The 15,539-nt window shown below is 40.0% G+C and overlaps 2 protein-coding genes across 6 annotated transcripts in view; one reads left to right on the top strand and one right to left on the bottom strand.

Moving 5' to 3' along the window:
* Positions 1-15,539, bottom strand: part of Pdgfd (platelet derived growth factor D) — a 240,722-nt gene that overhangs the window by 110,806 nt on the left and 114,377 nt on the right. The window lies entirely within an intron of this gene.
* On the top strand, positions 8,742-10,244 carry Ddi1 (DNA damage inducible 1 homolog 1). The gene has a single exon (XM_021172111.2). It carries the CDS (start codon positions 8,916-8,918, stop codon positions 10,140-10,142), a length of 1,227 nt encoding a protein of 408 aa, XP_021027770.1. The 5' UTR covers positions 8,742-8,915; the 3' UTR covers positions 10,143-10,244.

Below are 15,539 nucleotides of genomic sequence, written 5' to 3'. Positions count from 1 at the left end.
AAAAGGGGATAACTTCTGAAATGTAAACAAATAAAATAAACAACTTAAAAATATGTGGTGTTGAAATGTCAAAAAAAACCAAAAAACAAAACAATAAAGAAAAACAAAACAACAAAACAAAACAAAAAATAAAACCAAAGCTTTTATTTAAAAGTTAACAGTGTTTTGAGCTCTTTTTCTTTTTCTTTAGAAAAGTAAAGGACTCAGTAACAGTTTTGCTTGATTTGCCTGAGACATTTTTGTTTCACTTCATCTAGTTTCTAATAAAAAACAAAATCAGTGTTCTTATCTTTGTTGTGCTCAGTATTACTGAAAAAGTATAACATAAAAAACAAACAAACAAACAAACAAAACTAGGCCTTTACGCCCAGGCTTGAGAATGTGACCTTTATGACTCAATGCTCCAAATCATGCTAATCATGAAACGGATAGCAGCATTACTTCACCCAACTGCTTCCTGGGTTCAGGGCGTGTTTGTTCAAAAGGAACTACCCTGACTGTTGCTGGAACCCACTATGCAAATGTGCTACTGTTAGAGGCACAATTTCTCAAGAAACTGTCTTGAGAAATAATCACAATTATCAGGTATTTTTCCTTGTGACTTGTGACTTCCTCATGACTCTTAACTGGTATTTTTAGTATTTTCCAACAACGCCCTCCCCACCCCCATGAGTTGTAGTTTCTTCCTTTAAATACCCTGTTACCCACCCCTGCGTGGTGTATGACTATGGGTCCCAGAGCGCTCTTGGAATAAAAAGTCCTCTTGCAGTTTGCAGCAAGACTGTTTCTCCTTAGTGATTTGGGGTGTCACCTCTCCTGAGTCAGAAAGTGGGGGAGTTCTCACACTGTGGGTCTTTCATTACAAATTGCATTCCTGGTTTTAAATGCCAGGCTAAATTTCTGCTTAGTTCCAGTACTCCTAAGAGGTACTCTGAGAAAAAACATGTGGGTATTTTCCTAATACTGAGTACACAAGAATACACCAGTAGTTAAGCACATATTAGGAAGCACGGCCTAATGAAATATTTGTGAGTGGGTTATAAATACTAATAGAAAAGAGGAATGTTGAAGAAGCTCTTCTCCCCACCCCTCAGAGCAGACACAGCCCACTGAGGCACAAATGTTCTCCAGCCATTCTAATAATAAGAAATCCCAGACACTGTTGAGGATGCCAACAAGAGCTTGCTGACAGAAGCCTGATATAGCTGTCTTCTGAGAAGCTGTCCCAGAACCTGACAAATACAGAAGTGTATGCTCACAGCTGTTCATTGAACTGAGCCCAGGATCCCCAATGAAGGAGCTGGAAAAGGGACCCAGAATTGAAGGGGTGTGCAGCCCCATAGAAGGAACAACAATATGAACTAACCAGTACCAGCAGAGCTCCCAGGGACTAAACCACCAACCAAAGAAAACACATGGTGGGACTCATGGCTCCAGCTGCATATGTAGCAGAGGATGGTCTTCAATTGTTGGTCATCAATGAGAGGAGAGGCCCATGGTCCAGTGAAGACTCTAAGACCTAGTGTAGGGGAATGCCAGGAAACAGGAGTGGGTGGTTTGGTGAGCAGGGGAATGGGGGAGGAGATACAAGGAAGGAGTGTTTGGAGAGGAAACCAGGAAGGGGATAACATTTGAAATGTAAATAAAGAAAATATCTAATAAAAAAAGAAGTGCAGAGACAAACATGTTGAAGAGACTGAAGGTAAGACAGTCTAATGAGTGGCTCAACTTTACATCCATCTCATTGGGAATCACCAAGGCCTGATACTATTACTGATGCTATGATGTGCTTACAGAGGGGAGCCTGGCATTTCTATCCTCTGAGAGGACCTACCAGCAGCTGACTGAGACAGAGTTAGATATTTTCACCCAACCACTGTACTGAAGTAGAGGACCCCTAAGTTTGAATTAGGATGATTGAAGGACCTGAAAGAGAGAGGAAGCAATCCCATAGGAAGAAGAGCAGACTCAACTAACCCAGTTGCCAGGTAGCTCCCAGAGATTGAGCCACCAAACAGGAGCATACATATGCCAATCGAGGCCCCTGGCCTATATGTAGCAAACGTCTGACTGGTTTGGCCACAGAGGGAGTAGATGTGCTTAATCCTGGAGAGACCTAATGTCCCAGGGAAGGGGGAGACCTAGTGAAGAGGGAGCATCCTCCCTTCTAGGAAGCTAGAGGGATGCAGAATGTGGTAAGGATCTGTAAGAGGGTAGAATGAGGTGGGGCAATGACTGGAATGTAAATAAATAAGATTAAATAAATAAATAAATAAATAAGTTCAAATTAAAAAAAAAAAACTAAAAAAGAAAAGAAATCCCATAGGCCTCCTGGCATGCCAGTACCCTCAACCCTCTTTCCTGTCTAGGCTAAATTCAGTGTCAAGGAGGAAAACAGATAAGAGCTGAGCTGATTTTTCTTTTTTTTTGTCATCTTATAAAAAATGAAGTTTTTATTTACCAGACGTTGTTTCTCATTTTCGCGGTTGGAATAATAGGAAATTCTACAGACAGGTGGGCTTCAGCCATACTAATTACCACAGCAATTCATTAGCTCAAGTCGGGTACTGCTGAGAATGGTAAAACCACATAAACGCCACTCTGGGAATGCTTTCCTATATGAGACAGTTGCAGAAGGGCCCCCTCTCAGTCATGCAATTGGTAGAATATCCAAATGACTGTCTGGGGTGACAAGGGGCCTTTTCTTAATTATTTGGGATTTTTCAATATAGATAACTATTGTACAAAGACATGGCCTTTGTGTCCATCACCACAAATGAAGGGACTTGCCATACAGTGATTTTTGCCATGGTCTGATCAGTTAATGATTAGGAAGCCTGTATGCTATTGCTCTGTACTGAAAGGTTACATATTTGAGGTAAAGGCCTGTGAGTAACCCAAATATAACTCCTTTCAGATAGTTTTCTATGATATTATTGATCAATCTGTAACATTATTATAATCTTCAAAATGTAATAAGATGTTCAGCAATTATATACATTCACACGTAGAACATCTGTAAAGACTTTGCGGTAAACTCCCAATGAAGCCTCTACCTATTTTCTATTAAAACACCCTTGCTCACTAGAGAAAAGAACAGGCAGAGATGGGTGGGCAGCACAAAGCCAAAACTGAAGGAATTTTCACTGCTGCTCACTGGCTAAATGAAGGCAATGAGCCATTCAGTTTGACCAGTGTCTTTATGCATAAAGTGACAACTTTAACTATCACATGGAAGCAGAGACTTCCATTGTGCTAGTGTCTGTGATGAAACTAGCTTGGAGATGAGCTGGGATTTTTGTTTGTTTGTTTGTTTGTTTGTTTTTTGTTTTTTTGTTTTTTGAGAAAGTTAGACTATCCTTCCTATATGCCAAATTCCACCATCTTATTGCATTGGTTACAGAATCAATCACATGAAAACATGGGCAGAAAAATTTACATGGAGCAAAACAAAACTAAACAAAGGTCAAGACAGTAGTGTGATACCCCAGGCATGCATTCTCTCTAGAACACAAGTGGGTGAAATCCTTCTTATAGACCCACTTCAGTGACAGTTCTAGTAAGGATTCTAGATAGTTCCAAAAATTCCCACAACTCTACTGCTATAACACACAGATATATTTACCTGCTAAGTAACTGGAATGGCTATTCCTGGTTGTCAATTTGATTATATCTGGAATGAACTATAATCCAGAATTGGAGGCTCACCAGTGATCCTAATCTGGAGATACAAGTTTCTGACCTGGATCTTGGCATGGATATCTTGAGGCATAGTGGCTATGAATTCCAGAAGATTAAGACAGGGAGACCTCAGAGTTCAAGGTCATCTGGTGGCACATACCTTTAATCTGGGCTACACCATCTCTGGATTACTGCAAACTGTAAGTCATCAACAAATTTCTTTACTATATAGAGACTACCCATAAGTTCAGTGACTCTAGAGAACCCTGATCAATACAGTAACCACCACTTATTTATACATCTATCATTAATTTCTATTCCACAACACAACTCAGCAATCATGGATTTTTATCTCCATTAATAGGCAACTTGTTTGGAGGAGGACACAGACTCCCATTCTTCTGTCTGCCTTCATATTCCCAGCTCACTTCATGGTAATGAAAAGTGGTTATTAAATAGCTATGATGAGGAACTAATGACATATTTCTAAGACCATCTCTAAGTGTGGAAAACAAATGCTTTTTATATTCAAAGCATCCACCAACTCATTGTGTCTATACATTTCTGGACACTTTACAAGACTGAGTCAATAGGCTTTGAATTAAATGTTTGCCTTCCATTTATTTGCTAGAAGAATAGATTGGAGGAAAGGGTAAGACAAAGCCCAGAAATAATGATAATTAGAATAGATAACAAATTAAAATAACTTCCCAACAGCGTGATTCAGAAATCAGTAAGAAATGTACATGGTTGTAGGTGAAAGGTTTTATTAACGTTTTTGTCTAGTGGACTGTTCTCCATTGTGCAGGCAGGTCTGTGTTCACTTTGTTATTAGTCCTATTTTTGACACCTATCATGAACAAGAGACATAATAGGAATGCTTTTCAGAATTTCAGGTTGAGCAAGGCAAGGGAGCTGATACAGAAACATGTAATACTGGAAATAACTCAGAAATAGTTTCAATGAAGCTAAAATTTCCTAAAGGAAAAGCACAATGAAGATGTAATGAGTGTTCTGACTTTAAGACCTCATTATTTTCTTACTGACACTTTGTCTAAGCTTGTGCATTACTGTAAAGCAGATGGAAGAACAGTGGAAATCTCAGTTCTTAATCCAGGGGTGCTGCATTAGCAACCACATTTTTTTTTCCAAAATTGCATCAAAACTTTGAAGTGATGATTTAACTGCCTCTTCAGTCTTGATCTCTCTCTCTCTCTCTCTCTCTCTCTCTCTCTCTCTCTCTCTCTGTCTGTCTCTTCAGTGTGTGTGTGTGTGTGTGTGTGTGTGTAATATCCATGTATGTATGATATATTTGTTTGTGAATGTGTATGTGGCATTTCCATGACCACTTCCTGTGTCAGTTCTTGCCCTCCATCTTCTTTGAGATAGGGTCTCAAGCTGTTTGCCTCAGAGTATACAGGCCAGGCTAGTTAGCCACTAATCTCCAGGGATTCTTTTGTTTCTCCCTCCCAGCTTCTTTTGACATTCCTGGGATTCCAGACAGCTGCTACCAGAACAAACTTTATATTGGTCTTAGGGATCTAAACTCAGGTCCTTACTTGGGAAGAAACTCAGGGAAGAAACTGTTCCTGAGCCATCAGGCAGATTTTTAAGGAACGTCTCTAAACAAAGTAAGGGACTATAAGTTCTCAACAGACTTTGATTATTATATATGTGAAACATGAAATTTAATCAAAAATTCTTTTTTTTTTTTCACAAAAAACCCCATAGTTATTTTGCTTTGCAAAGCAACATATACTCCCTTAAACATCAGCTGATTATGGGATCATCAATGATTTAAGGTTTGTTGTTATTGTTGCACTAAGGCATTGGTTCGTAATTTCAAGATTCCTTTGGGGGTCTTGAAAGACCCTTTCACAATGGTCAGATATCAGATATCCTGTATATCAAATACTTACATTATGATTCACAGCAGTAGCAAAATTGCAGTTATGAAGTAGTAAGAAAAATGAGTTTATGGTGAAGGGTCACCACAACATGGGGAACTGTATTAAAGGATAACAGCATTAGAAAGACTAAGAGCCACTGCATTAAGTCTTAAAAAGAAGACAGTTGTAGAAGCTATTACCATGGTTTATTCCAGAAAACAAAATGAAACAAAACAAACATATTAAACAAACATTCTTTTTTCTTTTTAAATCTACCATGAAATCAGTGTTCTCTCTTCCATTTTCTGAGCATTTAGGCTGTACAATGAGAATTGATTATCTGGGAGATAGGCACAAGACTGTGCAGAATTCTCACATTTCAAGGATTCAATTATGTTCTTATATCACACTTGCAAAGAAAAAATATTCAGGAAATATTTAAAGTATTCCTGGAGAAAAAGCAATAATCTCAGGTTACCTACATGAGTACACCTGATTAACTCACAGCCCATCAATCTACACTTCTATACTGCAGGGATTCATGGCGGCACATTTGATGTTTGGGAGTGTTTATAATTTCCATGTTTATTACATGATCAGATGATGTTTTTAATTAAAATTTGGGTTAAGAAAATTATACATACAGTATTTGAGTCACCAATACTGCTGAGTAAAGCCAGTGAATTAAGCGATATACAAAACAGGAATACCAAACAGCCTGGGGAGTTGTGTTTATCATTGGAGATTCCAGCTGTTTTGTGAACAAGGTTTTAAGATCAGGGTGGGTGTTGGAACCAGATGATTCCTGTCAAGTCTGCCTTGCTGTTTGAGTTAGGGGCGATAAGAATTAATTGGCCAGACCTTAAGGCTCTTTGTTTCCTTCTGGGTCAAAGGTAAACAGCAAAGCAAAAATGCTAGAAAAACTAAATAATTAGATTGAGGTAACAGAACAGCTTTTATTAACCTGATTTCTGTTTGGTATCTTGGCAATGGTAACATTAAAGAAGATCTTAGTTTCAACTTTTCCTTCAACTTTTCCTTTACCAAACCTGAAATAAAAGAACAGTAACACAAAAATACCCTTTATTCTACAAAAAACAAAACAAAACAACAATAACAAAACCCTAGTAGTATCTCTATAATTTAATAGAGTTTAATAGACACTAAGGAAATCAAATGACCTGAGGAAATGTTGTGTGGGTAAAGCACTTGGAACACAGCAGTGAGGCCAGGAGTTCAGATTCTGGCAGCCCCCAAAACTGCCAAACAGGTTTAGTTGGCAGCCTGTGATCCCTGCACCTAGAAGTGGAACCTAGGGATTCCAGGGCAATCAGATTAGCTGACTCTGGAAGCTTAGTTGCCAGGAACAGACCCTCAATATGTAAGGAGAATTAAATTACCAAGAAGCGCAACTACAAACTTCAGCCACCGTGTTCCTGTGTACCCATGCATACACATGCAAAAACAATGATCAAAATGATATTGAATGGTTATGTTCAAATGTCTCTTCAAATCTCTGTAAGTAGTAAAAGTTGCTCTAAATAATATTTTTTACCTGAAAAGAAATTATTTTTCCCCTAAAATTTTGTATATTTCTCCATATTAAAAAGTCCTGTAAATCAGAGCATCCTCCTCCTCCTGATCTGTTTCTCCACTGTGTGTACACACATCCCCACCTGTACATAACCACCACTGTCTGTACACACATGCCCCCCACCCCCAAACCCCCACCCCTGCCTCACTAAACCTGTCTCTTTCAGAAAGCTTTTCCTACTCAACAGACTTCACCATTTTCCATGTCTGTTCTCCTACTAGTGATTTCTTTCAGGCTGTTCAGAATTTTACTATGGTTTCTTCTTCATATTTAACATCTGCAGTTTGTGTTTAATGCATGTGTCTCTTTTTTAGATTCTAAGTTCCTATAAGAACACAGCATGAATTTCATATCATTTATGACTATATCCCCAGAACTCAATTAAGGCTTCCTGTTATGCAATCAGTCAACATTCATAATATAAGGATATAGAGTATGGCCACATTGAGATAATTAGAACATGAAGTGATATAGTCTTTCATCTGGGACAAACACAACAGAAATAGAAATAAAATAATACTTTTTAGGCTGATGCATGAGCCTCTGCCGGATGGGGCACAGCTGAAAGTCCCTAAATACCAGATAAGGTCCAAGTACAGAACTGTGACTACTTTTTGATTCATAGGTAGACATTTGTCTGCAGATTTTCTACTCTGAGGTAGGTGCTTGTTTGGGTAGTGAGGGTAACTGTGCCCCAGGGTCAGAGAGAGACATATTTAGCTTCTGAGTTGCCATGTACTTTGAACTGCTTTCCTCAGAGGTTACTTTCACTCATGTGGTGATGGTAACAGCCTCTTCTTACCCAGTGTCCATGGGTTGTTTTAGAGACCGTTTTTCTACTGAACCTTTGTCTTCAACATGACCCACATCAAGTAGTGTCCATCCAATTGAGATCCTCTCTCTTCCTCACTACTCAGTCCTGTGTTTTCTAGGCTTCACCAATATCTCCCTCTCGGCTTCCTGAGATGCTTTCTGGCTGCCCATATTCTTCCTATGCTGCAGATCCCTCTACTTGTCAATGAAAACAACAGCAATCATCATATGTCTCAAGGCTCTTTTATTCCTTTCCATCTTCTTCCTACCCCAACTTCCTGTTCTTCTTCCTCTTTCTCTCCTGCCTTTCATTTTGTCTGAAATGGCTAACCTATTCTCACCCCCCAAAAATGTCCTCCTTCTACATTCTGCTTGTAATTTATTTAGTGCCCACAACCTCTGTGGTGTTTATTGGCAGTGCTGAACAATTATCCTTACCCAAACTGATTTACCTGTCTATCTTCAAGGGCAGGGACCTATGTGTCCTACTAAGGATGCAGCATGGCCCTTGAACTGTCAAAGTTACACTCTCACTTTTCAGAGATATGAAAAAGTATGTAGAATACAGGCCAACAGTGAACAGACTAGATATTAACATGTTTAGAAGAAAAATGAGATGTTCTGCATAGACTGTACTAAGTAAGTTTTGAAGAGCCAGCCTTGGAATCCACTGGCTTTGAGCAACTATTTCTATGGAAACAGACATTCTAAGTTCCAAGCAACACATACACATATGAACTTGCTACCTTAAGGCTCCATGGGGCATCAGCTGGCTCTGGGGTTAGGAGGCAGCCCCCACTCTGTCTTGCCTTTCTGAAAGCTGAATGAGTTTCACACAAAGGTGTGAGGGGCAGGCCAAACATCCACCCAAACCAGCACCAATCAGCCAGTGATCCACCAGATGTTTTCTGCCAATGTGGCCTCCCTGAGGACAAACCATGCTGATCACTGTGTATTGTGTGCGTAGGGACCTCACAGAGGTAACCTTTTCCCTCCAGGTCAACCCTGACTTTGAACTCTCAAACTTCCGAGTCCTCTGTGAGCTTGAATCTGGTGTGCCTGCTGAGGAGGCCCAGATCGTTTACATGGAACAGCTCCTCACAGATGACCATTGCTCCCTGGGATCCTATGGACTCAAAGATGGTGACATGGTTGTACTACTTCAGAAGGATAATGTTGGACTTCGGACTCCAGGAAGGACTCCAAACCATCCTCGAGCAGATTTCACTGGGTCTGGGTCGGCCGTGCCTGGAACATCAAGTTCCCGACACCCGCATCAGAATCAACACCATTATCACCATCATCAACATATACCATCAACACAGCAAGCCCATGGATTGGCCTCTGGAGAGAATATGGCCTTTGCTCAGGAACTCAACAGCCCTGCCCTGATTCGAAGCATGCTGCTTTCCAACCCCCATGATCTGTCCCTGTTGAAGGAACGGAATCCTGCTTTGGCTGAAGCTCTGCTTAGTGGAAACCTTGAGACATTTTCTCAGGTCCTGATGGAGCAGCAGAGAGAAAGGGCCTTGAGAGAGCAAGAGATGTTTCGTCTTTACTCTACTAACCCATTTGATCAGGAAACTCAGGCTAGAATAGAAGAAGAAATTCGACAACAGAATATTGAAGAAAATATGAACATAGCTATGGAAGAGGCTCCGGAGAGTTTTGGACAAGTCGCTATGCTCTATATTAACTGCAAAGTGAATGGGCATCCTTTAAAGGCTTTTGTTGACTCTGGTGCCCAGATGACTATCATGAGCCAAGCTTGTGCTGAGAGATGTAATATAATGAGACTGGTAGACCGACGGTGGGCTGGGGTTGCTAAGGGAGTAGGCACACAGAGGATTATGGGCCGCGTTCATTTGGCTCAGATTCAGATTGAAGGTGATTTCTTACAGTGCTCTTTCTCTATACTTGAAGAGCAGCCCATGGATATCCTTCTAGGGCTTGATATGCTCAGGAGGCACCAGTGTTCCATCGACCTAAAGAGAAATGTGCTGGTGATTGGCACTACCGGCTCACAGACGCACTTCCTTCCTGAAGGAGAGTTGCCCTTGTGTGCTAAACTGTTGAGTGGGACTGTACAAGAAGAGTCTTCAGACAGGGAAGTAGGAGGTAATGTTAAACATCCTGTCAAGGGTCCTGGACGTAAAAAGCATTGAAGGAGGTCATACGTAAGCCACTGCCACAAGGAAACAAGCCTCAGGCTTCAGGAAATTATAAGACATGAGCTCATTGGCAAAGTCATCATTAAAAACAATTTAGCAACCAACCCTGGCCTTGTGACTGAGTTCACAGATGGGTGATTATGTAAGACATCAGTGATTCATCAAAGTATGTATGTGGGCCCATTTCTTCACCCAGGGGACAGTGTGGAACTTCAAGTTGGCTTCCCAACAATCTAGGAGAAAGAAAACAAGTCTACCCTGTCAGATTATAGGGTGGCATGTCCAAGCCAAGGTCTATTTATTTTACCCAAGTCCCTAGAAAAGAAGCCATTCTTTAAGACTAAAAAGACATGTAAACAAAATGTTTTCACATAAGCAATAGCAAGGTTTTATATTATGCCCCGAACCTCGTGTTTGTCTATGTGTGTGTCTCTCCCCCAACACAGGGCAGAGATTAAGAAATTTGGATAACTTTCTTAATCTCTTTCCACCTTAGCTTTTGAGACAAGTTCTCTCACAGAACCTAGAATCTGCCCAGTGTTGCTATAGTATAGTTATCTACCAACTTAATCCGTCTTTCTCACATGGGTGATAGAGATGAAACCTAGGTCCTTGTGTTCCTGCAAAAGGCATTTTACTAATTGAGTCATATCATCAGAATCCCCTGTAACCCCTCTTTTAGAGACCGGGTCTCATGCTTCTCAACCTGGCGTCAGACTTGAGTTATGGCTAAAGATGTCCTTGTATTTCTGGTTCTGCTGCTTCCACGTAAGGAGGGAGTGCTAGGAGTACAAGCAGGGCCATCACACCAATTTGGTGGTGCTTGACAGCAAACATAGGCCTTTGTGTATGGTAGACAAGCATTCCACCAAACAAGTTATACCCTAGCTCAAATTACTTTCATACTCAAAGATCTGTCTGTTTTCACACTGTTTTTTTTTAGGGAGGGTGTGAGCAATGCTGCAGAGTCTACTTCCTTCTTGGGCTCACTACTACTCCTAAATGCCTGTTTTGGGTAGGTAGCATGTTTATCAGTGTTATACTACTTCACATTTTATCTATCCCTAGATTCCCATAAGGTCCTGCTTATAAAGTCTGCCTCCACACTTTGATATTCCTAGCATATTCTTCTCCATATTTTTAAAGAAAATACAATTGTAAGACAAACAATGACCTGGATTTTTCATCTTAATTCTAGAAGTTCTTGGTCTGTATGGTGATGGGCTTGGAAGATGAGTGTGAGCCATAGTTCAGGTCTCTGATATCTATTTCAAGATTTCAGTTAGGCCATCTTGAATATATGTGCTGAGGCCTTTCAGATCTTGACTCATCTGAGAAAGCTCACTTTCAGATTAATGCTGGAAAGTAGAATCCCTTTGACTTAGTTCTAGCCTAAAATACCTAGAATAACACTTCAGCTTCCAGAGGCTGTCAGAAGCAAGGGACAGTGTGTGTGATTAAGAGGGATATTAGAGGGCTGCAGAGAAAAATCTGTGGTCAGAGTGCTCTTTGTTCTTCCAGGTGATCCAGCTCAGTTCCCACAGCCAGTGGAAGGTGGTTCACAACTAACTGCAACTCCAGCTCCTAGGGACCCAGTGCTCCCTTCTGTACTCTGCATAGACTCACCCACACACACTTAGATTCACACAGAGACACATGTTGATAAACAGTATTTTTATAATTAAAAATATTGGTATTATATAAACCATTCAAAGCCTAGAAATGATGCCCTGAGCTTACCTCACTGTCACTTAGACAAATAACCTACTTTAGGGTTACACTTATCCTCATTGAATTGCTTTATAGGCAGGGCTGCCTTACAGCCAGAACCAAAGATCTGAAGACTTCTTAATAGTTATAAGAAAAAAAAAACTTCCCTAATAATCACATTTCACTTTCTTTGGTTTGACTCTTGGGGATACTGATATTTTCTTTCTAAACACAAACTTACCTCCAGTGTTCTCAAGCCCACTTTTCTAACATTTCCTGCATCTGTGTCAAGTGTTATACAGCAGAACTGTTAAAAGTTCCATGGACAGATGTCCTTTTGGTATTTGCTCCTAATAAGTACTCAACACAAACTGCAATTACAAATAGAAGACAATTAGGTCCAAAGAGATGACTCAGTGTTTAAAGGTGCTTACCACCAAGTCTAGCTTCTTGAATTACATTCTTGGGAACTACATGGTAGGACATACCTCACCTCTATAGCTTGTGATCTGAAATCCTCACCTGAGCTCTGGTATGAACCATCCCTACCAGGAGGTTATTTAAAAAAAATGGTAAGGAAAAATAAGTAATAAATAAATAAGATGAAATTTATAAATAAGCAATACACATATAGAAAACATGGATTCCCTTAGTGAGTAAAAAAATTGAATATCCATATCATATCATTTACAGACTCAATCTTAAGGTCACTTTTGTCAAATATACTAAATTTACAATGCCACATGGAATCAATTTTAATATCAAATGACTTATCTAGTATATAAAAGTCATTCCAAAAAAATTACAGAATCTTTAAGGTAAAAGGCAGCTTACATTCCAATGAGGCTTCACTCACTCTCTCCTCAAGATGCATCCATCCAGGGCAATTATTGATCCAAAATATTTGTTTCATAGTTTTCAATAAATTGGTCCCCATGTTTCTTCTGCTAAGAATACATTGAAGCTTTCCAGCATGAGGCAATCTTATATATGAAATCAGTGATTTTCTAATTAGTATTCTTTACCAATTTTAACAGACTTTTGAAGTGTTTGTCACAAGGCAAATTTGCATGCTTCTAAAATTTTTCATACTTCTTTGGATATGGTCCAAGTTTTTAAAATACAATTTAAATAAGCGGGTAAATTAAAATAGTTTTGTTGAACTGATAGAAATGACCTAAAAAATAGTCCATACAGTTAATTAATCAGCAGATAATTTTCATGATTGATTTTTTTGTGATTTCATGTTATCTTAGAAATTTGAAAGTATTTGAAAACTTGGTCCTGGGATTTAAAATCATTATATAATCCTGTATAACATATGAAAGTGCCACAGTTAATTAAACTTAAATGCACACACTTATAGAAAAATGCAAAACTTAAATGCACACACTTATCAAAAAATGCAAGATTTTTTTTTTTTAGAATACAATCAATGAATACAATCAATGAATACATATCATGCATGTCCTTTTGGATCTGGGTTACCTCACTCAGGATTATATTTTCTAGTACATTCCATTTGTCTGTAAAATTCATGATGTCCTTGATTTTAATAGCTGAATAGTATTCCATTGTATAAATGAATCACAGAAAAGGAAATATTTTTAAATGCTGGTCTTTGTATATTTGAATGCTTTGAAAATTTCTGTTTGAAATTCTCTACTCACAAGGTAAGGTTCCTGATAGTTATTTTGGTATTTTAGACTGAGGATTAATAATCAGAACATTATGCAAAATACCTTGTGTAGGCCCAAATAAGGGTGCTTCAATCCCACTTAGAAAGGGGAAGAAAATAATCACAGGAGATGGAGGAGGAAGGTATCTACATGAGGGGAGGGGAACAGGATCAGGTATGGGGGAAAGTGGACAGGAAAGACGCCTAGAGGGCCTGGAGAATGAATGCAAAAAAGCAGCCTCTGGGGGTAGGAGGTGGGAGGACCCTCTAGAAAGTACCAGAGACCCAGGAGTGAGAGACTCTCAGGACTTAATAAGGGTGACATTAGCCAAAATGTTCAACATTAGGGAGGGGGGAACTCTAAGAGTCCACTTCCAGTAGGTAGACAGGGCCTCAAGTAGAGGGACTGAGTTACTAATCCACAGTTAAAATTTCTGACCCAGAATTGTTCCTGTCTAAAAAAACTTCAGGGACAAAAATGGAAAAGAGACACAAGCTTGTTGGATGTCCAATGACTGGAACAACTTCAGATCCATCTCATAGGGGTGGGTGTGTGCACCAAGCCTTGACACTATTCCTGATGCGCTGGTGAGCTTACAGATGGGAACCTGACATGGCTGTTCTCAGAGAGGCCCTACCAGCAGCTGACGGAGACAGAAGCAACTACTTACACTCAGCCATTGAACCTAATGCAGGGACACCTATTGTTGAATTAGGGGAAGGATCAAAGAAGCTGAAAGGGACAGCAACCCCATAGGAAGATCAGCAGTCTCAACTAACCTGGACCCTAGGGAACTTTCAGAGACTGACCACCAACCAGCAGCATATATGGGCTAGTCCAAGAGTACCACCCCCCTCATGCCAGACATATATAGCAGGGGACTGCCTGGTTTAACCTCAGTGTGAGAAGAGACACCTTATCCTCAAGAGACCTGAGGCCCCAGGGAAGGGGGAGTGCTGGTAGGGGGAGCACCCTTTTGGAAACAAGCAGGAGGAGGAATAGGATTAGGAACTGTGAAAAGGGGGACTGGGAGGGGGTAATGTCTGCAATGTAAATAAATAAAATAATTAAAATATTTCATTTTGCAGCATCCTCAAGCTTACATTATAACTGTTTCATATAATCATGTACGCTCACACGCTCACACACACACATACACACACATATGTCTTCACACATTTATTGAACTGAAATAAAAAAAAAGCACTTCTTAGAAAGAGTTCCCAAACTTATTCTTTCCTAGTCTACTACGTGTAAAAATTATATTTTATAATTTTTATTAGATATTTTCTTCATTTACATTTCAAACGCTATCCCCAAAGCCTTCTGTACCTTCCCCAGCCCTGCTCCCCAACCCATCCACTCCCTTTTCCTGGCCCTGGCTTTCCTCTGTGCTGGGGCATTTGATCTTCACAAGAACAAGGGCCTCTTCCCATTGATGGCCCACTAGGCCATTGTCCTCTACACATGCAACTAGAGACACAGTTCTGTGGGGTAGTGGTTAGTTCATCTTGTTGTTCCTCCTATTGGGTTTAGCTCCTTGGGTACGTTCTCTAGATCCTTCATTAGGGGCTCTGTGTTCCATCCAATAGATGAATGTGAGCATCCACTTCTGTATTTGCCAGGCACTGGCAAGTCTCACAAGAGAGATCTATATCAGGGTTCTGTCAGCAAAATCTTGCTGGCATATGCAATAGTGTCTGGGTTTGGTGGTTATATATGGGATGGATCCCTGGGTAGGGCAGTATCTAGATGTTTCTTCCTTCTGCCTCAGCTCGGAACTTTGTCTCTGTAACTCCTTCCATGGGTATTTTGCTCCCATTTTTAAGAAGGAGCAAAGTATCCACACTTTGGTCTTCCTTCTTCTTGAGTTTCATGTGTTTTGCAAATTGAATCTTGGATATTCTAAATTTCTGGGCTAATATCCACTTATCAGTGAGTACATATCATGTGAGTTCTTTTGTGATTGGGTTACCTCACTCAGGATGATGCCCTCCAGGTC

The sequence above is a fragment of the Mus caroli genome, chromosome 9, assembly GCF_900094665.2.
Source record: "Mus caroli chromosome 9, CAROLI_EIJ_v1.1, whole genome shotgun sequence".
In the NCBI taxonomy this organism is placed as follows: Eukaryota; Metazoa; Chordata; class Mammalia; order Rodentia; family Muridae; genus Mus; species Mus caroli.
This window is presented reverse-complemented; position numbering and strand designations above follow the sequence as displayed.